Raw genomic sequence first — 27167 nt, 5'->3', positions numbered from 1 at the left:
ACAATACAAACTAAACAGCCCAATCAGCCTATTGACCCCAGGGGCACCCGTGCTAACCCTTGACCCCTCCCCCCAACCACAGTGTGGAGTAGGCAAAAGAAACCTGCCAGCAAAGCGAGGCAGGCAGGCCAAAAATTCCTAGTCGGCCCCGTAGCGACCAAATGGATCACACTGCAGCAGAGGGAGGGTCGGGCGGGTGCCGCCGAAATTTGAACTGGATGGCGGGAAGCAGGCGGGGCGGCCTTAAATAGCCTTCAGCCGCCCCGCCTCCCTGCCGCGTCACACGACGGCGCGCCAGCGCGCCGTGTGTGCACGCATCCCATCCAAGATGGCGGCCGGGACATCGACAGCGGCCGCAAGCTCGTCCCTCTGCCCGGTAGGTCCCAGGCACGGAACGGGATTGCGGCCTATTGCCGAAATAAAACACAGACACCATTGCTTGGGTAAATGATGGGCCACTTTATTTAAACAGAATCAATTGAATAATGAACCTGCAGAAGGGAGATTAAGGGCGGGGCGTTCTGGAGATCCAGGCAAAGCCTGTTAGCAGCTATCGGGCGATCATGCCCTGCCTGAGCCTGGGGCTGCCCTGTGCCAGCCCCCCAGCTCCAGCCACACCCTGAAGATGTGTAGGGGGTCCAACCCGCATCACCGCCCCTCGGAGCCCTGAAACTCTGAGCGGATGAGGCACGTTGGCCCCAAAGGCGGCCCGTACCCTGTCCCCGGGCCGTGTAGCCCTGAGCTGCAGGCCTCCGGACCGCCTGTCACCCCCAAAGGTGCCTAAAGGTGTCACCTAGCTGCCCTTTCCCTTTAACCTTTCCCCGCACTTCTTCGCCACAGAAGGGGGACAAGCCTCTGCTTAGTCCCCCTTTAACCCACACCCGATAAGAATCTGGTGTAAACCCTTCTGCAGGTCCCTTAGAAAGATGTCGTTGCCCTTGTCCGTCAAATGGACGCCGTCAGGCCGAAACAGCTCAAGCTTGTTGTGGCCCACCTCTGGGTGGTGGATGACAGAACCTCCTAAGTCCCTAAGGGCCCTCTGAATTTGCCTGTTCACCTTTTTCCGTGCCCTGTCCATCCCTCGTGGGTCACCGGCACAATTCCACCTCCTGCGCGGCAGGATGTCTGACCACACTAAGTGCACCCCCGGCCAGCGACGTGCAATGGCCCGGAGGTCACCGCATGCCTGTTCAATTAGGGCCTTGCCCTTTAACAGACCCAAGTCGTTGCCCCCGAGGTGGATCACCAGCACCTGGGGCGCTGCCACTTCCACAGCCGGTTGAAACAAGGCTGGCAGGAGCCCATCCCAACGCATCCCCCGACGTCCCAGCCACCGCACTGCGGCCCATTGACTGAGCCCCAGCTGCGTGCCGAAGCGAGACTTCGCCGCCCTGCGGCCTGCCCAGAACATCATACTGTGGCCACATAGGAGGATGCATGGCTGCTCCGATCTTGTCCAGCGATCTGTTGAAACAACAACGACATTGGGTAACAATGGGGGGGGGCCCTGGGGGGGGGCAAAGTCTAGCCGCTGGCGCCGTGTGTGTCAGCAAGTGGTCTAACGTAGGCCTTGTACGCGTCCGAGGACCACCCGCCCACGGCCTGAAGCCTGTCTTTAGTAAAGCCCAATAGGGCCGCCGTGGAGGCCGCGCCTATCCGGAAGGAGTGTGTCCCGAACTTACTGGGGTCCACGCCTAAGTTCCCCAGTGCGGCCTTCGCCACGGACCAGAACTGGTATCTGGTAAGGGGCTGGGAGTTCCTATGTATGAATAGGTACCCTGACTGCGACCCCCTCGCTGCCACAAAACCGCGCAGGGCTGTTACTGGGCAGAGTTCTTGCTGCCGGCATGGGGCCAATACCACCAGGCGCCCCTTACCATGCTGGTCCGTTTTAGACCGCCTGAGCCGCAGGATGGCCCGCTCTGCCCTCCAGCTGAGGTCGGAGACTAGCAGGGCTCGGAGGGAGTTATCCCTCTTGGAAGCTGCCACCACCTCCCCAATTCGGAAGGCCCCAAAAAACAGAGTGAGGGCCGTAGCATGATATAGCAGGGCCTCGAAAGGGGAAGAACACAAGTGCTTCCACTGTCCCTGCAGGCCAAACAATAGCTCTGGGGAAAAGGGGAGGCGGGCATCCGGGGGGCAAGGGCGCTCGCGGGACCAACCCTCCAGCATCCGGCGCACCCTAAAGTCACCCGTGTAGTCCTGAAAGCCCCGTGCCTTCGCTAGGAAAGCGAGGCCTGAGAGCTTACCTTTGATGGTCCTGACTGAAAGGCCTCTCCGTTTCCCCTCCACGCAGAACTCCATAAGCTGCTCGACCGGGATGGGCCACTCCTGGACGTAACCCCTGGACTCTCTGAAGTTAGATAGATCCCTACCTGCCCCCTGGTAGCTGGCCAAAGTGCTGGGCGCCACAGAAAGGCTTATGGCCCTTTCTGATTCAATCCTCCAATCTCCCATAGCGCTGGGGGGAACGCCTCCGGCAGAGCCCTTGCCCACGGTGCCAGCTGGCGAAACTTCTCCATCTGGTTCCGTGATAGAGCATCAGCAATACTATTGTCAATACCCGGAACGTGGCGCGCCAGGAACTGAATATTATAGCGAAGACATTGGAGCACGAATGCTCGCACCAGAAGCATAACGTTGGGGTTTCTAGAGGACAGGGTGTTAATAACGTGCACTGTGGGGAGGTTGTCGCACCAAAAGTGGACTGAGGAATTACACAGCTTGTCGGGCCAGAGGTGTACGGCCACGACAATGGGGAAGAACTCTAAGAACGTCAGGTCTCTGGTCAGGCCGGCCAGTGTCCAGCCCTGTGGCCAGCTGCCGTGGCACCATGAGTCATGCAGAATGACCCCAAAACCGAAGGCACCCGAGGCATCGGAGTGCACCTGTAGCTCTGCCTCCAACAGGCGATCCCTTCTCCATAGGGAGACCCCATTAAAGTTCCGCAAGAAGGTGGACCACACTGTCAGGTCAGCCCTAAGAGCGGCTGTCACCCGTGTGCGGTGGTAGGATCGTGATAGGCCAGCCATGGCGTCATATACGCGCCGCAGGAAGGCGCGGCCGGGCGCTACAACCCTGCAGGCAAAGTTCAGCTGGCCTGCCAGCCGTTGGAGAGTGGCTAATGTCACCTTATTAGAACTGACCACCTCTGAGATCTTCTCCCTGAGGGCCCCCAACTTGTCCTGAGGAAGCCTGCAGCATTGGGCCACCGTATCTATCTCGATGCCCAGAAACGTGATAGCAGTGGATGGGCCCTCAGTTTTTTCGGCCGCGAGGGGGACGCCCAGCTCCCCAGCCAGCCCCGCGAAATGTGCCATGAACGCCCTGCAGGTGCCTGAGTCCGCAGGGCCCGCAAACAGGTAGTCATCTAAATAGTGTACCACTGATTGCAAGCCTGCGCGCCTCTTGACCGCCCACTCCAAGAAGGAGCTGAAGCGCTCGAAAACAGAGCATGATATAGAGCAGCCCATAGGCAATGCCCTGTCCACGTAATATTCACCATCAAAAGCCAAGCCCAACAGCTCGAAGTCCTGTGGGTGGACCGGGAGGAGGCGGAAAGCAGACTTGATGTCACACTTTCCCATAAGGGCCCCAACCCCGCAGTCCCTGACCATTCGCACAGCACAGTCGAATGATGTGTAGCGGACTGAGCACAGCTCCGCTGGGATAAAGTCATTGACTGACTCACCCTGTGGAAAGGACAGGTGGTGTATCAGGCGAAATTCACCTGGTGCCCTCTTGGGGACGAGGCCCAACGGGGAAACTCTGAGTGAGGGGATGGGTGGTGCAGCAAAGGGGCCCAAAACCCGGCCGGCTACTACTTCCTTCCTAATTTTTTCTCTCAGAACTGATTCCATGCCTTCCACTGACTTAAGGTTGCAGGACATGAAAGGTCGCCTGGGACCTAAATAGGGGATCCGAAAACCCACTGTGAAGCCTTCTAATAAAAACTGGGCATCTAGGACTAGGGGGTAAAGGTGGAGTAAGTGTCGGAGCTCGGCAATTTTAATTGGGCTGGGGCCCCTTTCCCTGAGCTGCGCCTGCAGCCCCTGTCCTCCTTGCGCCAGCCGAATCCCTGTTTCCACCCCTGAAGGGGCGGCCCCTGGGGCAGCTAGTGCAGGCGTGAGGGCCCCCACATATGGCACATTCATGTCTGAACCTGCACGGGCTCCGACCGCAAAGGCCACGCGAGCTGAACTCCCAGCAAAGCAGGCGGGGTTGAACCCCCTGCCCCGCAGGCCCGCGGGAAGCAGTTGCTGATGCCTGGCGCGCCAAGAGATGGCCGCTGTCCGCCCTATCGCCTGCCATGGGTCTAGAATGCGCCATAAATTGCAGCCACAGGTCAGCCTCCTTCTTGTCCCAGGGGAGGGATGTATCAAAAGCCGCCCTCATACGGAACGCCTGGTCGTAGTCCAGCCATGCCGTCCCTTGAAACTCCGAATAGCCCCGGTATATGATATCGAGGTATTTGATCAGTACCGAGGCCCTGTGAGGCTGCCTCTGTATTACCACCCCCATGTAGGTAAGGAATGCAGGCAGCCAGTTAGCCCAAGAGCGCTCTACCCGTCGGCGCTTGGGCCTATCGGGCTCTGCATGTTCTCCTTTATCCTTATCCTTCCCAACCGGCTCCCTGTACAGGAGCGAGAATAGGTCCACATACTCTCCCCTCCATATTCTGTCCTTCGTAGCAGGCAGAAGATGAAAACCCAGTGGGGCAGACGTTTCCCCAAAAGGTATGGCCCCCTCTCTGACTGATCCCAGGGGGTCGGATATCTCTGCAGGGGGGTTGGCAGACAGGGCGGGCTGATGTCCTCCTTCCGTCGCCGTCCCAGCGGCGAGGTGCCAGACCTGCTCGCAGGCCTCCCTTAGGGGATGCTGCTGCTGTGGCGTAACCTCCCCCCCGCCGGCGGGGGTCCCTGCCTGCCCATATCCCTCGGTTACCGCTGGTGGGGAAAAGGGCCAGTAGGGGTACCCCCAGGGGGCCCAGCTCCACTGCTGCTGTCCTTGTTGTTGTGGCATGATAGAGGACTCACCCTGTGTGCTTTCCGCCGAAGGTCCTTGTGCGGGCTGCATTGTTGGGGCTGCTTGCAGGGTGGGAGTTGCGCCTGGCTCTATGCTGGGCGTCCTCGCCTCAGCCCTGAGCCCGGCCTCCAGCACATCCAGTCGCGCTAAGATGGAAGCAACAGCCCCTGCATCAGCACTGTTCACTGGCCGCTGTGTTTTCCCCCGAGACCGTTTGGGTGGTGGGTCTTTCTTCTTCCCTGTCACAGGTTGGTCCCGGGGTGCATTAGGGTGGCTTGAGCCATGTTCTAGGGCTTCCAACCTGGCTAATATGGCCGCCCATGGTGGCCCCTCCCCACTCCTTGCCCCCTCCGCCGCTGGGGGTGGGCATCTCCCCCCTGCTCTGGGGGCCTTTCCCTTCCCTTTTGGCCCCCCTTGTCCTTTCTTAGGCATACTAGAGGGAGATAGGGGGCCCCGCTTGCAAAACGACGTGATTACAAAGCGTTGTGAAGGAGCCCGCCTGCTTAATCAATACCCCCACCCGGCACCCAATTAGCCAGCGCGCCGTGTGTGCACGCATCCCATCCAAGATGGCGGCCGGGACATCGACAGCGGCCGCAAGCTCGTCCCTCTGCCCGGTAGGTCCCAGGCACGGAACGGGATAGATGGGAGAAGATATGCTTCTATCCTTTCCTGTATTGGAATTTGAGACAGGCTATTCTCACAAAATGTGACTGAGCCACTGTACCATCTCCATTTGTCTTATGTCACTAGATTATACCTGCTAATTGGACTATGGATAGTATGAAACTTTCACATTTGTCTGTAATAAATAATGTTCCAATTATTATACAAGGAGCACTGTACTGCAGCACATACATTGATGAAAGGTTGCATTTGTCTGCTTGTAACAAATATGTGATGACTAATTGAGATGCCAGGAGGCAAAAAGGAAAAAAAAAAGACTTGACACCTAAATGACACACAGCTTTACATTAGCAAATTGTCTCTGTTATTTCTGACTGGGCCTTAAGATCCTGAGAAGACTTATAAATAAAGCTCTGGCAGTGTTCTTGCTTCAGCATACAGTCCTTGTGGTAAATATTTTGTTTCAGTTTTTAATATAGGTAATTCAGAAAAAAGCATTGAGGGGTTGGGTGGGGGAATCCAATAAAAACTGTCAGTTTATACCTCTGTAAATGTGTGATGCTGCACAACCAGAGCATGACTCAGTACTTAAAACTGTATTTGAAAAAAACAATAATGTATGACAGGACTATAATGTTTCAAATTGAAGAAGAGATGCTGAGTAGGTTGCTGTTCTTTGTGGTGCACTCTTTGTTGAATACATTTTCCATTTATGTAAGTCAGTATGCTGACACTATCAGTACTAATAGTGCTGACCTTTTTGGGAGGTGGAATGTCAGTGTAATGTCAGGAGCCCTTTGTATACAGCTCAGTACTGGTGGCTCAGTCTGTACGCAAAATGAGGTTGTGATCAAGATTGTAAAGCTTTGGGACCTGTCTGTTCACCAGGAATGAAAGGCTACTTGCCAGATATTTCCCCCAAACTACATTGTTCATACCATGTAGCAACCTTTCTAGAAAGCACAAGCCAAACTTTGGTCTGCCATGGTAGGTTTTCATCCTCATTCATACAGTGTTAGCTATGTGAGCAGGTAATCCTGGGTTTAAAAGCTTATAGCAAGGATATAGGTTCCCTCAACCATCCTTGCCCCTGCTCGCTGCCCCCTTGTTTCAAACTTTTGCTTCAGTTTTCTAGCATTTCCACTCATCATTTCATGCATAATGCACACAACATCTCCTGTTTATTCATGTCCCAACAGCATACATTATCTGGACCACTTCCAACGGAATACTTTAACATTCACAATTTAGCTCATGGAGTAAAATCCTATTATGGCTGCAACATTAACTGATTAATCATTTAGATCAGCCTTCCCCAACTTTGAGCCCTCCAGCTGTTTAGACTACAACTCCCATTAGCACTAGTCAGAATAGCCGCGCTGCCTGAGGCTGATGGGAATTGTAGTTCAAAACATCTGGAGGGCACCAGGTTGGGGAAGGCTGAATCATATTATTTAATTAAAGTTATTTTAATTAATTTCAGAATGTGCCCTAAATTAAGTAGGTAGCAGATTTTAAAAGCAGTAGTTAATTTTAATGCAAGAATCTGAAAGAACTGTGGGAGGCTGGCAATATCTTAGAAGAGGCATTCCACAGTGTATGTGTGTGAATGAGAGAGAGAGAGAGAGAGAGAGAGAGAAAGGGTAATGCCTCTTCCAAAACAGTAACATGTGTGTGCACACATTTAAAAGCAAGTTAGCTCTTCCTGAATTCTCTGAGTGGCAAGAATTCCAGGGGGACAGTGTGTACTCAGGCTCCTTTCCCTTTGAATGAGATAAATGGAGGCTTAACTGGTATTTTGTAATACAATAATGCCCCAGTTAACAAATCCTCCAGAAAAGAAACTCCTTTTAACAAAGTCTTTCTTTGGGTGTGGGGGACATTGGGGGGGTGCACCCTCTGACATAGTCAGAATGTGGCTCCTTGTCTAATGGATTGTGGCTGCTGCAGGCAGCTCTCTCACGAAATGGAGCTCCTTGTCAGGTGGTGCAGGTGCCTCCATAGTAAACAGTGCTTTAGGTGCCCTGAAAGCACTGTTTACTGCAGACACATCTGCTCGAGTGTGGGGAGTATGGCAGAGAGAGAGAGAGAGAGAGAGAGAAATCAAGCACACTGTGGTGGCTACCCCTTGCCTGCCTGCTCAAGTGTATGGAGAAGTGAACCGTGCTCAAAGCTTAGAGTGCTATAGCAAGATGCTACATGATAAAAGAAACAAGGCAAGGCAGGCATCCTGGATGCATTTTGGAAGAAGTCTTCAAGTGGTCTGTATGCAAGTCTTACCTGACATTTCAGACATTCGTATTGTTAGTTTTGAATAAAAGTTTGCTGAAATATGTTGAACTGCTGTTCTTTTTTGTAGTGTAGGAACCTATCCCTATTATTTTCATGTTATTCCTACTTCTGTTTCTGTTAAAGAAGTAATGCCCTGGAACAGATCTACTCGTTAACTGACTTATTACTGTAGTTGGTGTATATTTACAAAAGTGCAGGTGAAGCATTTTGCTAGCTCAGTTCCAGAAATAAAACTAGTAGGTAAGCCAAGGTTCAGGGCAGTTAATTGGTGCTTCATTGTTAAGCCAAAAGGGAGTCCTAATAGCAGAATGAAGACCCAAAGTTTAGCCTGTAGTTTGTGAGATTAGTGCAATGTCATCAAGGGACATCAATTTTCAAAGGCAGAATTACAAGAAATTGGTAAATAAGCTGCCACACAGGAAAGTCCAAGGCAGATGGGCTGGCCCGAACTTGGTGAAAGCAAGAAACTAGAATCCCGTTCCGTGCCCGGGACTTACCGGGCAAAGGGGCGTGTTTGCGGCCGCTGCCAATGTCCTGGCCACCATGTTGGGGCCGCGCACGCACCCGGCGCGCCAGCGCGCGATGCGGCTGGGGGGCGGGGCAGCCAAAGGCCATTTAAGGCCACCCCGCCAGCTTCCCACCGTCTGTTTGAATTCCGGCGGCAGAAGCAAGGACTCAAGGACTCAGCGGCGCAGCGCGGCTCCTTTCGTGGTGCACGTGGCCTCAGGAGGCTTTGCCTCGTCTGGGCCGGGTTTCGGCGGTGAGCCTCCCTAGCCCCCTCGGGAGATCGAGAAGCAGAGCAGCGAGGCTGGGCTCAGCGAGGCTTGGCGGCATCGGTGGCATCGAGGCGTGCACGGCAGCAAGGCTTGGGCCCTTGCGAGCTCCTACAGTTCCGGCAGCGGCAGCAGCAGCGGATCCCAGGAGGCCTCGGTGGAGGCCTGTGGCGCAGGATCGGAACCGATGGCAGGAAAGACCACAGGCTAGGCGGCCTTTAGGCTGCAATTTATTTGGGGCATCTTCAGGGAAGGGCGGGTGGCACGACCCTGGGCCTCAGATAAGTGGGTGCGAGGGGAACAGAGAATAGGCAGGCCAGCCCCCCCTCTTCCTGGACAGGGCTAGGCCAGGGATACAAAGCACCAGAGATGCCACCCAAGAAAGGACGGGGGGGCAAAAGGGAAAGGAAAGGCCCACAAAGCAGGAGGGAGATGCCCACCCCCAGCGGCAGTGGGTGCTAGGAGCGAGGAGGGGCCCCCATGGGCTGCCATACTGGCTAGGCTGGAGGCCCTCGAGCACGGCCCACGCCAGCCTAGTGCACCCAGGGCTCAACCTGCGAGGGGGAAAGCAAAAGGGCCAGCACCTAAACGTCGTAGGGGGAAAGCACAGCAGCCAGTGAACAGGGCTGACACAGGGGATGTTGCATCCATCTTAGCAAGACTGGACGCACTGGAAGCAGGGCCCAGGATGGAAGCAAGGATGCCTAGTATGGAGACAGAAGCGGCTCCCACCTGGCAAGCAGCCCCGACAATGCAGCCCACACAGGGACCTTCGGCGGACAGCACGCAGGGTGAGTCACCTATTGCGCCTCGCCAACAAGGGCAACAGCAGTGGAGCTGGCCTCCATGGGGGTTCCCCTACTGGCCTTTTTCCCCACCAGCTGCAACCGAGGGATACGGACAGGCAGGGACTCCCACGGGGGGGGGAGTGTTTACGCCACAGCAGCAGCATCCCCTAAGGGAGGCCTGCGAGCAGGTCTGGCACCCCGCCACTGGGACGGCGGCGGAAGGGGGGAATCAGCTCTCCCTGTCTGCCAACCCCCCTGCAGAGACACCCGACCCTCTGGGATCAGTCAGAGAGGGGGCCATACCCTTTGGGGAGACATCTGCCCCACTAGGTTTTCACCTGCTGCCGGCCACAAAGGAGAGAATATGGAAAGGGGAGTATGTTGACGTATTTTCACTCCTGTACAGGAAGCCAGTTGGGAAGGACAAGGATAAAGGGGAACAGGCAGAGCCCGATAGGCCCAAGAGGCGACGCACAGAGCGCTCTTGGGCTAACTGGCTGCCTGCATTCTTTACGTACATGGGGGTGGTAATACAGAGGCAGCCTTGTAGGGCCTCAGTACTGATTAAATACCTTGACATCGTATATAGGGGCTACTCTGAGTTCCAGGGAACGGCATGGCTGGACTATGACCAGGCATTCCGTATGAGGGCGGCCTTCGACACCTCCCTCCCCTGGGATAAAAAGGAACCCGACCTGTGGCTGCAATTCATGTCACATTCCAAGCCCATGGCAGGTGATAGGGCAGACAGTGGCCATCTCTTAGTTCGGCAGGCATCAGCAGCTCCTTCCCGCGGGCCTGTGGGTCAGGGGGTTCACCCCCGCCTGCTTTGCTGGGAGTTCAGCTCACGCGGCCACTGCGGTCGAAGCCCATGCAAGTTTAGACATGAATGTGCCCTATGTGGGGGCCCCCACTCCTGCACTAGCTGCCCCAGAGCCGCCCCTTCAGGGGGGGGGGAACAGGGATGCGGCGGGGACAAGGAAGCCAGGGGCTGCAGGCGCAGCTCAAGCAAAGGGGCCCCAGCCCAGTTAAACTCCCTGAGCTCCAACACTTACTGCGCCTCTACCCCAAAGTACAAGATGCCCAGTTTTTACTCAAAGGCTTTACAGTGGGTTTTCGGATCCCCTATTTGGGTCCCAGGCAGCCTTTCATGTCCCGCAACCTTAAATCAATGGTGGGCAGGGAATCAGTGGTTAGAGAGAAAATTATGAAGGAAGTCATGGCTGGCCGGGTATTGGGCCCCTTTGCGGCACCACCCATCCCCTCACTCAGAGTTTCACCTCTGGGCCTCGTCCCCAACAAAGCAACAGGCGAATTTCGCCTCATACACCACCTGTCCTTCCCGCATGGGGAGTCAGTCAACGACTTTATCCCAGCAGAGCTGTGTTCTGTCCGCTACACATCATTCGACAGGGCGGTATGGATGGTTAGGGATTGTGGGCCCGGGGCCCTTATGGGAAAGTGCGACATTAAATCGGCTTTCTGTCTCCTCCCCGTCCACCCTCAGGACTTCGAGCTGTTGGGCTTGGCTTTTGCGGGTGAATATTATGTGGACAGGGCATTGCCTATGGGCTGCTCTATCTCATGCTCCGTTTTTGAGCGCTTCAGCTCTTTCTTGGAGTGGGCAGTCAAGAGGCGTTCAGGCTCGCATTCTGTGGTGCACTATTTGGATGACTATCTGTTTGTGGGTCCTGCGGACTCTGTTGCCTGTGGGGCCCTTATGGCGCATTTTGCAGGGCTAGCCGGGGAACTTGGCGTCCCCCTCGTGGCCGAGAAAACTGAGGGCCCATCCACCTGGGCTGGCCGCAGGGCGGCGAAATCTCGCTTCGGCACGCAACTGGGGCTCAGTCAATGTGCTGCAGTGCGATGGCTGGGACGGCGGGGGATGCGATGGGACGGGCTTTTGCCGGCCTTGTTTCAGCCGGCTGTGGAACTGGCAGTGCCCCAGGTGCTGGTCATCCACCTGGGGGGGAATGACTTGGGCCTGTTGAAGGGCAAGGCCCTAATTGAGCAGGCATGTGGTGACCTCCGGGCCATTGCACGTCGCTGGCCGGGGGTGCACCTAGTGTGGTCAGATATCCTGCCGCGCAGGAAGTGGAATTGTACCGGTGATCCACGTGGGATGGACAGGGCCCGGAAAAAGGTGAACAGGCAAATTCAGAGGGCCCTTTGTGACTTGGGGGGTTCCGTCATCCACCACCCAGAGGTTGGCCACGACAGATTGGAGTTGTTTCGGCCAGATGGCATCCATTTGACCAACATGGGCAATGACATCTTTCTTGGGGACCTGCAGAGGGGCTTACACCAGATTCTTATCGGGTGTGGGGTAAAGGGAGACTAAGCAGAGGCTTGCCCCCCTTTTTGTGGCGTAGAAGTGCGGGGATAGGTTAAAGGGAAAGGGCAGCTAGGTGACATCTTTAGGCACCTTTGGGGGTGACAGGCGGTCTGGAGGCCTGCAGCTCAGGGCTACACGGCCCGGGGGCAGGGTACAGGCTGCCTTTGGGGCCAACATTCCTCATCCGCTCGGAGTTTCAGGGCTCCGAGGGGCGGTGATGCGGGTTGGACCCCCTACACATCTTCAGGGTGTGGCTGGAGCCGGGGGCTGGCACAGGGCAGCCCTGGGCTCAGGCAGGGTCTGTTCGCCCGATAGCTGCAAGCAGGCTTCGCCTGGAGCACCAGAATACTCCCGCACTTTATTTTCCCTCTGCAGGTTCGTTAGTTAATTGTTTCTGTTTAAATAAAGTGGCCCATTATTTAACCCAAGAAATGGTGTCTGTGTTTTATTTCGGCAATAGGCCGCAAGCAGGAGTATAGTCAGGACCTTGGGTAGCAACTGGACAGAGGCAGAAGAAGAAGATAGGCAGGCATGACAGTGGGAGGTTCATACAGAGCACAAAGTTCCCCTGAATAGAAGAGCCAGAACTGTCAGCTTCCTTCTGATTAACCTGTAGTCTTTTACTTGGGGCAGCTAGGCCTTGCCAGGATTGCTGCCTGCCAGCCAGCCCTCATTAGGTTGCCATAGTCAGCTAGCAGTGACAGAGAGCTTTGCAAAAAGGTATCTTTGAAAACTTCTATTAGCAAAGTTCTCCTATAATCTCAAGTAGGGGTAGAAGGAACTGTCAGTTTTGGTTCTCTGTTTCTCATTTTTCTTTCTCAAATCTTAAATTCAGTTATCCACATTTCTGCAGCAATTTGTGGATTTTAAAAAAAATCCTCACCAAAGATTTTCAGCATTTTAGTGTAAGTTTCTCCTAATAAGCACATTTTTGTATGCAGTTTTGACTAATGTGTACCTTTTTGTAAGCAGTTTCTCCTAATATAGTGCATTTTTATAAGCTATTTTCACTAATACATTCGTTTTCATGCACATTTTCCTGTAGTATATGCATTTTTATAAACATTGATTAGTTGGAGAGCTGCATTGCTAAATTCTGATAAGTGAGACTTTTGATGAATGGCTGCATTTCAGTTCTCATTTTATTTCAGAAAGTGCAGATTTGATAAATTCAGCTTTAAATGTGAGCTGAATCAAATTTCTCCTGCATCCCTAATCTCAAGCAGTCAAAGCTGTTATGGAATCTGAATATGTTTGCTTGAGTGGGAGTGAACTCCTGAGGGTTAAACAACACATGTCAAGCTCTGGATCCCTGGCAACAATAGATAGGACCCACAATGAACAAGTGTGTTTACATGAGTGGTGTTGAGTCAATGTTCTAAAGTCTAGTTTTCTAAATGAAGGTATTTGCCCTTTCATGTTCTGTACAGATAGGATTATAAGGAATACTTACTGAGATCTAAAGAGATTTTTTTAAAAATCAGGTAGATGTGGGTCAACCCTAGCTGTTCCTTTCTCTTATTCAGTACCATCCCTTGCAAGAATAGACACTGAGAACATTGGAGTCTCTTGCTCATTCAGAGATATATCCTTCTCTCTTTCTTTGTTATGGAAAAGAATGATGGGGAGTTTAGTTTATCAAAGAAAAAGCAATCCAAGTGACTTGGAATAAACATGAACCTTCAGTGTTGGTCCTTGCTTGTGAGGGCTGCTGCATAGGACTCTGCATCACTGCAGTCTTCTGGATAACGGCCATGGGATGCAAACTGCAATTCAATGAAAGGAAAGCTCAGTTCACAAGTTGCCTTGGACTGAAGTTCAGTTAACACCACAATGCTAATAACATACCTCCAAATTAGTAATTTCCAATTTCCCCCCCCGTTCTAGACACTACCCAAAGCAGTCCTTTACTACAGTGGCAGACACACCTGAAAACCTTCGACTGAAACAACAAAGTGAATTGCAAAGTCAGGTAAGCTGTGAATTATTTTGCATATCTTTCAGACATTATTATTGGCAATTGGGATCTATTGTTCTAAAATTATGTCATGTTGGTATTAGCACTCAGGCTTAGTTCAAACAACATATGTTGTTGTTTTCTTCTCATGCATGGAATCTTCATGCTCCAGACAGACACACATTCTTCTGTGAGCAACAACAACTGGAATTTATGGGGGTCTCTATTCAATTACCTGTGACATCCTTACTTTTTTTTGTTTTGATAACAGAAAACCAAAAACAGAAAGTGGCAAGCATCCAAAGAGCCAGAAACAAAAAGGGGGAAACCCTACATATGTGCAATAATTTGTAATTTTAAATATAGCCCCTGACGAAGGCCAGATTATCCAGTGGCCAAAACGCGTTGGGCTTTTTTTTGAAAATAAACTACACATTTTTCAGCATCTTGGGGTTTCCCCTTTTTTATTTCTGGTTCTGATAACAGAAACACATCTATTCAACTACTTGTGAGTAGATCTAAGTTGAGCAGCATCCTGCAAGAATTTAGGGAGCCACTTGACTTGCACCTGAAGCACCCAGTGTTGCTGATGGCAAATACTCTAGCTCTTTTGCAGGATAGCCCTTTCAGCCAAGGAGAGATGCTGTGTTCTTCCTTCGTAGAGCTTGGGCAGAGCATCCTTTTCTGATGCTGATCCCTCCTGTGTACCATCTCACGGTTGGGGGTATGGGAAGGAGGTAACGGAGGGAACAGCAGGTATTTCAGATACCCAAGAGTGTTTGGAGTATGGGAAAATAGCAATATTTTGTTTCTTTGGAGTCTCACACAAAAGAGCAAGGTACTTCGGGGATAACAAAGGGATACGTGCATCCCTTAAGAAAAGTGCTGCCCTGATCATGAAAATTGTTGTTGGCTGGCTATATTTGTGATCATCTAGTGCATATGTTACATTAACCCATGTGTGTGTTGTTGCCAAGGTAGGCATTTTCTCTGTTGCCTTGATATTACTCACTTGTGCTCAAGAGTGCAAGTAACTTAACCAAGTGAAGAAGAAAGGCTGATGGGGATATGAAAAATGTGCACAGGTCTTCCATTCATTAGGATTCAGCCATCCCCAACTTGATGCCCCCAAGATATTTTGTACTACAACTCCCATCAGCCTGGATGGGACTGAAGGGAGTTGAAGTCCAAAACACCTGGTGAGCAGCAGGTTGGGGAATGTCACCCTAATGGCTCCAACTGCTGCCTGCCTGCACTTATGTATGCATATATTGAAGGAAGGGAGGTAAACAGGGTTATATTGAGCTTCCAGGAATCTGCATGTGGCTACTGCATCTGCAGTGGGCTGAATTGTATTGTGTGTGTGAAGTGAAGAAAATACATTGTTATTGTCTTGACTTCAGGAATAATAACAAATCAAGTGTATAGTCATTTTTTCAAGGTGGAATTCTCCCTTCCTCCTGCACAACTTTTAAAGATACAGAAGACCTCTTGGTTGCCAGGCCCAGCCTCTAAGAGGTCTTCTGTATCTTTAAAAGTTGTGCAGTGGAAAGGGAGAATTCCACCTTGTGTTTTTCCCATTACAGGGTTGCAAGAACACCTGCACTTGGCTGACTTTCTCTTCTCCTAAAGATACAGGATCAGTCTCAGGCCATGAACCTGGCAACCCTACTTAGGCATCATGTGGAAAATGTTTCATTGTTTAACATACTCTAAATTTCATTGTGCACATCTATGGTACTCATTGATCAAGTCCTATAAATCTCAAAGGCCTGACTAGCTTATTCCTTTCGCTAGGATGCAACTAGTCATCCTAGTGAAAGGTTTGGTTTTTACAATGAACTGCAGCATGGCAGAGAAGAAGATGACACTTGGGCTTGAAACATTTTGCATGTTCACTAAAGGCAGTAAAAGAAGTTTGTATATGATTTGTAATCTGAAATATTTATAGTGTTCCTCTTTAGCTGTGTACAGAATATTTTCTCCTGCTGCTTAACAAATGAGGCATGATTTTTAAAATATAAAATGGAGATTAAAAAAAACTTGGGGGAATCCTTTCTTCAATGTTTTAGATATTTTTCACATTGCTGGCTTTAAACAATCATGCATTTAGGTTTCAGAGTTACAGATGAGGAATCGGTGGTCCATTGGGAGTCAGATGATAAATTAATAAAACTACAAGCATTTAATCTGCACTACTGTTGTTGTTAATGTTAGTCAAAATATTCAGTTGTTTTGTGCAGTCCTGATGTGAAAATAAAAAATGTAACTATATTTGAAAAGAGCGAGGTATGAACCAAGGTGATGTTACTGACAACAAAAGCTGTAAAGGTATGCAGTTCTCCAAATATCCAAGTGGCAGGAACAAAATAGCACAATTGAATCCGACATTGTCCTTGAAAATTAAATGATGATTACCCTTTCACAGATTCCCCTCCACATGTTCCCAGAATGTGTGTGTGTGGGGGGGGAGTGATACCAAGGCAGCCAGCCTTAGTTCCCCAACTCCCCCCTCCCACAAGACCATCTGAAAATTTCTGAGGGCCTTGGGAGACCACTTAGTATTACAATTTGTATTACAAATTATAATACAATAAAGTACAATTATAATACAATTATGCCTAGTAAACGTCGCAAGACGTCACCCTAAGAGTTGGAAACTACTCACACAATAAGTGCGGGGACACCTTTACCCTTTAGAGTATAGGAAATAAAGGAAACAATAAAATACAATTAAAATATTAGATGTGGGTGCACCACAGACCACCTGAATGAAGCTCGTGGACAACTGGTGGTCCATGGAACACAGTTTGGGAACCCCTGCTCTAGTCTTTTAAAACATACAATTGCTAACAAAGTTCATACTTCTTCACTTTGTGAAAATGAGTCATACTCTGAATGACTTTTCAGCTGTTTTATTTTTAAAGTCTGGACATCTGGAAGTCATTAATACAGAATGATAGACATTGATTTCTAGTGAGGTTTCCTCATTTTGTAATGCTTAATGGGTCCAAAGCATGGCTCAAAACAACATGTCAGGTAAATATATTCTAAGCTACACCATGAAGGTTAATTGGAACTGATTGTGAAACACTTGATTTAAAAAGATACTGATTTTTTGTTCTGTCATGTTTAGTTCCTTTGGAAGTGATGAACATTTACTGCAGATGTTTAGCTCTAGTAGACTTGTTTAGCTCTAGTAGCACTCTGAATACATGCATAATTTCTTGCATATTTTGAGAGGCTGCTGTAATTCCCTTTAAACATCCACCTACAAGATGCATGATTTATTTTATCTGAATGCTAAAACAAAACAAAATTAAGTAAGCTAGTTACAGAGAGATTAAGCAACAGTCTACTAGAGTGCACATTTTAAAAGGCTATTAGAGTGCACACTTTATTACTAAAGCTACTAGAGTGCACATTTTATTATCAGGGAAACCTGTAACACTTTGAAATCACCCTTTGCTGGGTAATGCAGACAGAAAAATAATTGGAATTCCTTCCTTTCAGATATTAGTAAAATGTGCAAATACAGGAAGTGTAATTTATGCTTCTTATATTCTATTCATGCATATCATTAATATCAGAAACTGCTCTCTCTTATGCTTCAGATTAAAGCCATCCATTGTGGAATGGAAGGCCGTACCTTCATCCAATGCAGTGGAAGTACACTTCAAGTTAATGTGCAATAAACTTTCCTAAATCGTTCAGTTCTGTGGGAGATTCTGATTTGTTAACTGACTTTAAGCCAGATTTTCCTGGTTCAGACATAACGGGGAACTGTGGCTTAATTAAAGCCAGCATCTATGAGCTGTGGCTGGCATGCAGTGGGAGGAGGGGATTAGTGAGGAAGGAGATGTGGCCATGGCATGTGACACTTGTCCAAAGGCTGAGGATGAATGTCCAAATGTGGCCAGCATCACAACAAGGTGAGGGAGATGTGTTCTTCTCCCCTGTGTGCAAAGAGCATTTGTGTAGTACATTTCTATCCTGCCTTTTCTCCATCATGGAATTCATGGTGGTGTATATGGGGTTCCCAGCCCAGGCACTGACAAAGTCCAGTGGTTCTGCCATCTTAATTCAAAATTAGAGATGGGGGCGACTTTTGGCATTTTCGGATTTCTTAGCGAATTCTGTCAGAATCCGTAAATCCTGTATGTCTTTGGATCGGGTTTGACTAATGCTTTCAAGTGTCAGCAACACCAGCTTTTTAAAAAAACAAATCCATGGCTAATTTAACATCATTATTAACATAAACAGCTTTGCTCTGAAGTGCTGCAATGTGTATTCCTTTGAAGTTCTGTCTCAGTGAGGTGATAACAATCGCCATTAACATCTTTGGTCAGTACCGCAGTAACCTGAGGCAAGAGGCAGAATTAAATTTAAATAGAAAACCCAAGAGACTATCCATAGAAAGATCCCCAATAGCATTTTCGTTAACTATTACAAGTGGATCAGAATAGAACCCCCCCCCAAATGTTGCAGATTGGTATTACAACCCAGTTGCGAAAACCAAAACATGGACCGGAACCAAAGAGCGAACCCCATCCCTATTCAAAATGGCATCCAGTTGTATCCAAACCAAGACAAAAACCTGCTCCTTGATCTAAGGTAGCATCATCATATTAAAATTTGCTTATGGTATCTTTGTTGTTGTTATGTTCCTTCAAGTCGATTATGACATATGGAGACCCTATGAATCAGTGACCTCCGGTAGCATCTGTTATAAACCACCCTGTTCAGATCTTGTAAGTTCAGGTCTGTGGCTTCATTTATGGAATCAATCCATTTCTTGTTTAGTCTTCCTTTTTTTCTACTCCCTTCTGTTTTTCCCAGCATTATTGTCTTTTCTAGTGAATCATGTCTTCTCATTATGTGTCCAGAGTATGATAACCTCAGTTTCATCATTTTAGCTTCCAGTTATTTTTCTTTTTCGCAGTCCATGGTATCGGAAAAACTCTCCTCCAACACCACATTTCAAATGAGTGGATTTTTCTCTTATCTGCTTTTTTCACTGTCCAACTTTCACATCCATACATAGAGATTGGGAATACCATGGTCTGAATTATCTTGACTTCAGTCCTCAGTGATACATCTTTGCATTTGAGGACCTTTTCTAGTTCTCTCATAGCTGCCCTCCCCAGTCCCAGCCTTCTTCTAATTTCTTGACTATTGTCTTCATTTTGGTTAATGACTGTGCCAAGATAATAATTCTTGACAAGTTCAATGTCCTCATTGTCAACTTTAAAGTTACATAAATCTTCTGTTGTCATTATTTTAGTCTTCTTGATGTTCAGCTGTAGACCCACTTTTCTCTTTAACTTTCTTCAGCATTCATTTCAAATCACTACTGGTTTCTGCTAGTAGTATGATATCACCTGCATATCTTAAATTGTTGATGTTTCTCCCTCCAGTTTTCACACCTCCTGCATCTTGGTCCAATCCCACTTTCCTTGTGATATGTTCTGCATATAGATTAAACAAATAAGGGGATAAAATATACCCGTCTCATCCCCTTTCTGATGGGGAACCAATCGGTTTCTCCATATTCTGTCTTTATAGTAGCCTCTTGTCCAGAGTATAGGTTGTGCATCCAGACAATCAGATGCTGTGGCACCTCCATTTTTCTTTTAAAAAAGCATCCCATAGTTTCTCATGATCTACACAGTCAAAGGCTTTGCTGTAATCTATAAAGCACAGGGTGATTTTCTTCTGAAAACCGTTGCTCCATTCCATTATCCAATGTATGTTTGCAATACGATCCCTGGTACCTCTTCCTTTTCTGAATCCAGCTTGGACATCTGGCATTTCTTGCTCCATATATGGTAGGAGCTTTTGTTGTAGAATCTTGAGCATTACTTTACTTGCATGGGATATTAAGGAAATAATTTGATAATTCCTGCATTCCCTGGGATCCCCTTTCTTTGGAATTGGGATATATATTGAACACTTCCAGTGTGTGGGCCATTGTTTAGTTTTCTGTATTTGTTGACAAATTTTTGTCAAAGTTTGGATAGATTCAGTCTCAGTAACTTGTAGCAACTCTATTGGTATGCTATCTGTTCCTGTTGATTTCTTTCTTCCAAGTATTTTAAGAGCAGCTTTCACCTCACATTCTAAAATTTCTGGTTCTTCATCATACAGTTCCTCCGTGAATGAATCTGTCATCCTTGCATCTCTTTTATAGAGTTCTTCAGTTTATTGCTTCCATCTTCCTTTTATTTCATCTCGGTCAGACAGTGAGTTCTCTTGTTGATTATTCAACATCCCCACACTAGATTTGAATTTCCCTTTCATTTCTCTAATCTTTTGGAATAGGGCTCTTGTTCTACCTTTTTTATTGTCCTCTTCTATTTCTATACAATAACCATTGTAATAGCTCTTTGTTCCTATGTACTAGTCACTGTATTATTTCATTTAGGGTTCTGACCGTGTTTCTGTTTCTTTTTGCTTTCCTTCTTTCTTTAACCATTTTAAGAGTTTCGTCAGTCATCTATTGAGGTCTTTCTCTCTCTTTAACTAGAGGTTTTGTATTTTTCCTTGATAATATCTCTAATTTCAATCCATAGTTCTTCTGGTTCTCTATCAACTAAGTTTAAAGCCTCAAACCTGTTCCTATTTGATCTTTATATGCTTCTGGGATGTTATTTAAATTGTATTTTGGCATTATGCTTGCTTTGTTCTTCTTCTTTAGCTTGACTCTGATTTTTGATATTACCAGTTCATGATATGTACTGCAATCTGCTCCTGGTCTTCTTTTCGCAGAAAGCATGGAACTTCTCCATCTTCTGCTACCAATGATATAATCAATTTGATTCCTATATTGATCGTTTGGTGATGTCCACGTTTACAGTCATCTTTTCGGTTGCTCAAAAAAAGTGTTTGCAAGAAAGAAATCATTGGAATTCAATAAGTCTTTCTCCTGCTTCATTTCTGTCTCCTAAGCCCCATTACCCCACAATTCCTAGTTCTTCTCTGTTCCCTACTTTTGCATTGCAGTCCCCCATGAATAACAGAACATCTTGTTTTGGTGTGTGATCAGTTTCTTCTTATTCTTCTGCGTAAAATATTTCCAATTCCTCTTCTTCTGTGTTTGCTGTTGGCGCATAGACTTGGATGATGCTTATATTAATAGGTTTCTCTTTTAATCTCATTGATATCACTCACTCAGACCTTGCCTTATAATTCCTAATTGCTTTTGCTACATCACTTCTCACTATTAAAGCAACCCTGTTTCTCCTTAATTTCTCATTTCCTGCATAATATATTTTGTAGTTGTCTGATTGAAAATGTCCCATTCCCCTCTGTTTTAATTCACTCATGCCATGTATTGTAATGTTGATGCATTCCATTTCTTGCTTGACAATTTCTGACTTTCCCTGGTTTATGCTTCTTACATTCCATGTTCCTATTGTATGTGTGGTACTACTACTGGACTCTCCTTTCACATCTGTATGCATCAGGCTCTGGGCTTCCTTTTGGCTTTGACCCAGCTGCGTAATTAGTCACATTGCTACTCATACTTGTCCGTTGTTCTTCCCCAGTAGCTCTGTGATGCCATCTGACCTGGGGGTCTCATCTTCCAGCAATATCTTGTGTTGCATTTTGGATACTCTGTTCATAGGGTTTACATAGTAAGAGATATTCAGAGGTGGTTTACCATTGCCTTCCTCTGAGTTTGGATGCATCTTTGTCTGGTATCTTTAGAGCCGTCCAAATGCAGAGTGAACAAACAACTTTCCAAAATACGTAGTTGGTAAGATTAGCTGATATAAACTTGGGATAGGACTGGGGAGACCTATGTTCAGTATCCATTCAGTCATGAAGTTTATTGTGTGACTTTGTGCTAGTCACTATCTCTCAGCCCAACCTACCTTTCAGGCTGGTTGTAAGAATAAACGTTGAAATGATCTTGTATATTTTTATTTTTTGTTTTACTCTGTTGATGAATAACTTCCAATAAAATATGTCAATGAGTTTTTACAATGGAAACATCAGCGATAAAAACAGCAAAATTTCATATATAAAAATAATAGCAATTAAAAACATTTAAAAACACATCCATATTTTATTTATTTATTTATTATTTGATTTATATCCCGCCCTTCCTCCCAGGGGGAGCTCAGGGCGGCAATGTAAAAATATGTAAAAACAATTTCAAATCTGGTCAGATATCGACCAGGATAACGGTTTCCACTTAAAAGGTTTCTTGAAAAAGGAAGGTCTCCAACAGTCACCAAAAAGATAACAGAGATTGCACCTGTCTAAAAGTGTAATAGGAGTAATTTCCTAAGGATAGGTACCATCATACTATAGTTCTGATTTTTATATCATATGGAATGGCCCTCCTGATAAAATGGTATCTGCAGGAGGCCTTCACAATGATGTAAGGGGTGAGATAGTCTTGTAGGTATTCTGGTACTAACTGTATAAGGCTCACCTTGAACTTAGATTGATAGCTAATTGACAGCCAGTGCAATTCTTTCAACAGTGGCATAACTAGTGGTGATAGTCTGCTTCAGTGAGGAGTCAATCTGCTTAATTTTCACAAGCTGCAGCTTCTAGGCCAATCTCAGGGGCAGCTCCACATAGAGGGCCACCCTGAACTCTTTCAAGGGAAGTATAACATGAAATAACATAAAATCATAAATTGTGAGAAATTGGAGTGTATTAAGAACATATGTGATGTGTTCTTTTATTTATTATAATGAGAGAGAGAGAGAGAGAGAGAGAAATAAGCTCACTACTCTCTCAGGCGTCCCCCAGTGAACACCAGGCATCGGGAGATCTAGCTTGGCTGTCTGCCAAGTGTGCTGTTCCAGCCTTGTGAAAGTGTAAACATCACCACGAGCACCAATAAATGACCCAATTAGTAGGTGTAGTCAATTAGCTTTAATAGTATAAAATGTCCTGCAGAAATGTCCCATATCAGGATTCAGTGCAGACCAGGATGTTACTGCGTGTCCAAAGCTCCTGTGATCTTGCTGTCATCCCAAAAGTTCCCTTATAGCAGAAGGAACATAGGTTGATTTATTGCTGTTGCCTGTATGCTATTCTTAATTGCTAATCTGTAACTTTCACTTCACTTTTGTTAGTATTATCCCCAGATCCCCAAAGAACATTAGCCTTTGGCATAATTAATTGTCTCTGGCGAGACACAAAGGACTAGTACTCAGGCAAGGGTTTATTGGTACAGAAGCATCTATTCTCTCCAGACAGTAGATATCCCTCCCATCAAGAAATAGGAGAGTGTCCAAGGACCTTTGTGAGCACACGGGCTGCTTAAGTGACCTCAGGGTGCTTGCCAGCATGGGGAGAAGGGATGCTGTGCCCCACATAAATGTATTGAGCCATTGGGTGGGGGCATGGGAAGGAGGTGGCAGAGAGAGAGAGTAGCAGGCACTATGGTAACCGGGAATGTGACAAAACATCAATATTCTGCTTGCTTGGAACCTCACACAAGCTCATTTGGGGATAACAATGAGATGCTTGTGCATCCCTTGAGAAAAGTGCTGCTCTGATTATGGAAATTGTTGGCTGGCCATATCTCCTATCATCTAGTTTTTATTATTGATTGATTGATTGATTGCATTTATATACTGCCCCATAGCTGAAATTCTCTGGGTGGTTTACAACAATTAAAAACATTGAAAACAAATATACAAATTTAAAAAAACAAATTTTAAAAAAGCAATTTAAAAACACATGCTAAAATGCCTGGGAGAAGAGGAAAGTCTTGACCTGGCACCGAAAAGATAACAGTGTTGGCGCCAGGTGCACCTCATCAGGGAGATCATTCCATAATTTGGTAATATAATAGTAATATATTACATTAGCCCATCTGAATGTGTTGCCAGAGTAGGCAATTGCCATGCTTTATTTACACAGACAGTTGCGTCCCTCTTGCCTTGATCTAAGTTCCTTGTCTTCTATATTTGTCAATGGGAGGGGTACCCATTGGCCAAGGGAGAAGTAGTACTTTGCTGGCTACTCCCCTGGGCTCAAGCCAATGAAGAGGTTCACTGGTGCAGAAACAGCTCTTCTCTCTAAGCCAGAGGATAGGAGATTGTCCGGAGGTCTTTGTGAGCACATGGGCTGCTTAGGTGGCTTCAGGGTGCCTGCCTGTGTGGGGAGAAGGGGCCTACCAGGGGTTCTTTAGGTTAGGAATTCCAGATTCTCCCTATCTAAGTAGATAGCCAATGATGACCTCCCCAGAGCCCTCTAGGCGAAAACAATCTGGCTAGGGTAAACTTGGTACCCAACATTGGTTGGGTCCATCCATCCATCCAAGAAGACATTGCTGGTTATTCCATTACCAGTAGATTGTCACTTGGACACTACACAGAAATGGGCCTTCTCAGTGAATGCCTCATATTTATTTATTAGATTTATATCCCATCCTTTATCCCAGTAGGAGCCCAAATAATGGGAAAACCAGAAAAGTGTAATATGACTGTATGGGGTTAGGGCCAAAGCTTTGAGTTATATAAACAGCCTGGATTGTTATTTTTTTTATTTTGGTATTTTGGAAATGGCCAAGAAAATAATTGTATTTTCACTCTTTAAGATTCCTTATCTTGACCTTTTCAGATATTACTATTTTTATATGCTGTCCCAAGAGGGATTTTAATTGCATCTTCCTTTGTAATAGCACCTTTTTATTTTTGTATGACTGTTTGGAAACTGCTAGCAAAATGAGGCTATGCTGTGCCATTCTGTACTGTTGTTTAAAAACCACTGTTTATAGTTTAAAGAGACAGTTTAAAGAATCTACCTTGTCATTTAACTCTTAATTCTAGAATGCTTCTTGCAGCTTTTCCCATCCTACCCAACAAAACACTTGCAGATGGCCACAGGAACATTTACAGGGAGAATTGCCCAGTTAACTACGTGATACAATCCCCCCCAGTCCTTGACCATTTGTTGTTGTTGGTGCATCATTTTATCCACTGTAATTACTGTGACAGGTCTAGTTTTTTAAAAAAATAATCAGTTTACTTAGTGATGTACTGCATCTATTTTCTTAGATTCCCTTCCCATCCCCTTTACATTGCAGCGTGCAAGGGTGGAATTTTAATTCAGGAAGAAGGTAGGCACCCACAGATGATATGAGGTTATTGCTCATCAGGCTAGTACAAATAATGTGCCACAAGTGCAAAACAAAAAACATGCCAAGCCAGTAACTCAAGCACATGGTTTCAACCCACAGACTAAACATAAAGTCATGAAATGCAGATATGATTGTAGCGTATTATCAAGGAATTGAGCATTTGTAAAATGGGTAATTGTTTCTAGCCTGCCTTACAAATGGAGTATAGTGAGGCTGTGATTAATTCCAAGGACAGTGAGTGAATCACTGACAGAGAACCAAGTCAAAAGATACAAGCTAGATCAGTCAAGAAAAGTGAATCAAGAAGCTACAAGTTACAGGTCAACTTCTTGATTTTGGTTATTCATAAAATACTATAGTCTTCTGATTTAAACATAAAAGAGCTTTATAGTAGGGAGGTGTCATCTTATAAGATTGTGTTACATTGGTGAAAGTGTGTAAACCTTTCAGCTTCACACAACTCCTTTTGAAGAGCCTTTGCTGATATGCAAGGAACAGTAGTTGGTTATATAAAACATATGAGTTGCATTTGCATAAATGTTAAGCCAAAACATGGTTTAGAAAGCATGGAATGCCGGAGAGGAGACTGCAGCTGCTTTGCTCCTCCCTGGTCCTTATGATTAATTTAAGGAGGAGAGAACTTGGTCAGGAGCCTGGGTTCAGATGATACATTAAGCCAAACATTGGCTTAGCTGCTGTGCCATGCTGCACTGAGCTAAAAGGACCATGGAGGAACAAAGCAGGTGCAAGTCCTGGTAAGCACATAGTTGTGTGAACCAGGCCATTTGCTTTCTTTTATGGTCTGAATTATTTTTACTGTTTCTTGCACCTTATAAGAGTTGCATCTGGTATACAAACTGACATGAAGTAAATCCCATTGATTTCACTTAGATCCTTACACTGAACAATGTACACCAGGATGCATGCTCTTTACTTAGGGCAATCCAAGTAGCATCTTTGGGAGGATCAGAGGAGGTACATAGTGCTTCACCAGCATATCTAGTAAAACATAAATAGCTTTGGCTTCCCTTTCTAGATCCAAAATGCAACCATGATCAGCTAGAGATGTTTAAACGAATGCTGTGATGTGCAGAGTGTGGGGCATGTTTGTGTATTGTGCCTTTTCTTCATGATCAACCAGCTCTGCAAGGTGAGGACCCATGGAGTAAAACTGTTATGTTGATTAAATAGAAGTAGATGTGCTCAAGTGTTGCCAGCTTTTGTTCACTCAAGACTTCATTTGGTGGCATAGTATATAGTGAAAATACCTTTTTTTCATTTTCTGTTTGATAGGTCAAATACAAACGTGACTTTGAAGAAAGCAAAGGAAGAGGGTTCAGCATTGTAACTGACACACCGGAATTGCAAAGACTGAAAAGGACTCAAGAGCAAATCAGTAATGTATGTGACAATGATAGTCAATCAGAAACATGGTACACAAATGAAATGGTATGGCTGGCACTGGGAGGTTGTTTCCAGGCATGCGTCTGTATGTGTGGGTAGAAATTGGATTATTGTATGGTGTTCGTTGTGTTTGAGCTTCAAGCTTTGTGTTGCCCAATGGTAGTGTGTGTTTCCCCTCTCCAAACTAATTAAAGGAGGACTTGCTCTTTAGAAAACATAACATTCCTTTCAAGAAATAATTCCTTGCAAATAAGCATTTTTCTACTAATGTTTATTTTAAAAATGTAATGCCATAGATATTTTTCACAAATTAGGCAGGGTAGAAATTATAAAATAATTTTCCAAAGAACTTCAGCTTGCAGAATTACCTTACATGCAAGTAATATTGTCTTCAATCTAAGGACCTGTGATGGGAAGAAAAAAATTGCTAGTGCTGTTCTATGTACTTTGCTCAAGAGATGAAGTCTTCTCACAGAATGTATCAGAGGTATGGGAAGCAGTGAATAATACAAACAATAGCATATAAACTTTTGTGGATCATAAAGAGTTTGTGAAAATGGAATAACTGCTCTAAATTTGGGGTTACTTTTCCTACGCAGTGCTCTTCTGTTCTGTCATAAACAGCCTTTCATGAGTGGAAAAGACTTTCTGCTAGCAAAATGAGATCCAACCCATTGTCAACATTTGTTTATCCAAGGAATATAACTGCAAAAGTGATTTGTAAGATGATATGCACAACATAAATGTAGAGTTGAAGATATTTCAGTAGAACCTGAGCAATCACATAATCAAATATCGCATAATAATGGGCTGACATGGGCTTATAAGCAATTGCTTGGGATTTCTGAAGCTT

At 46.4% G+C, this 27167-nt stretch overlaps 1 protein-coding gene across 3 annotated transcripts in view; it reads left to right on the top strand.

The window, feature by feature from the left end:
* NEBL (nebulette) overlaps positions 1–27167 on the top strand; it is a 238277-nt gene that overhangs the window by 74584 nt on the left and 136526 nt on the right. For all 3 annotated transcript variants that reach the window (XM_061585610.1, XM_061585607.1, XM_061585608.1), the window contains exons 3-4: positions 13728–13812; positions 26204–26311. In XM_061585610.1, coding sequence (XP_061441594.1) covers positions 13728–13812; positions 26204–26311 — 193 coding nt within the window. The remainder of the gene's footprint in view (positions 1–13727; positions 13813–26203; positions 26312–27167) is intronic.

The sequence above is a fragment of the Rhineura floridana genome, chromosome 10, assembly GCF_030035675.1.
Source record: "Rhineura floridana isolate rRhiFlo1 chromosome 10, rRhiFlo1.hap2, whole genome shotgun sequence".
Lineage (NCBI taxonomy): Eukaryota > Metazoa > Chordata > Lepidosauria > Squamata > Rhineuridae > Rhineura > Rhineura floridana.
The sequence above is the reverse complement of the archived record's forward strand: the minus strand, read 5'-3'. Positions and strand labels throughout refer to the sequence as shown.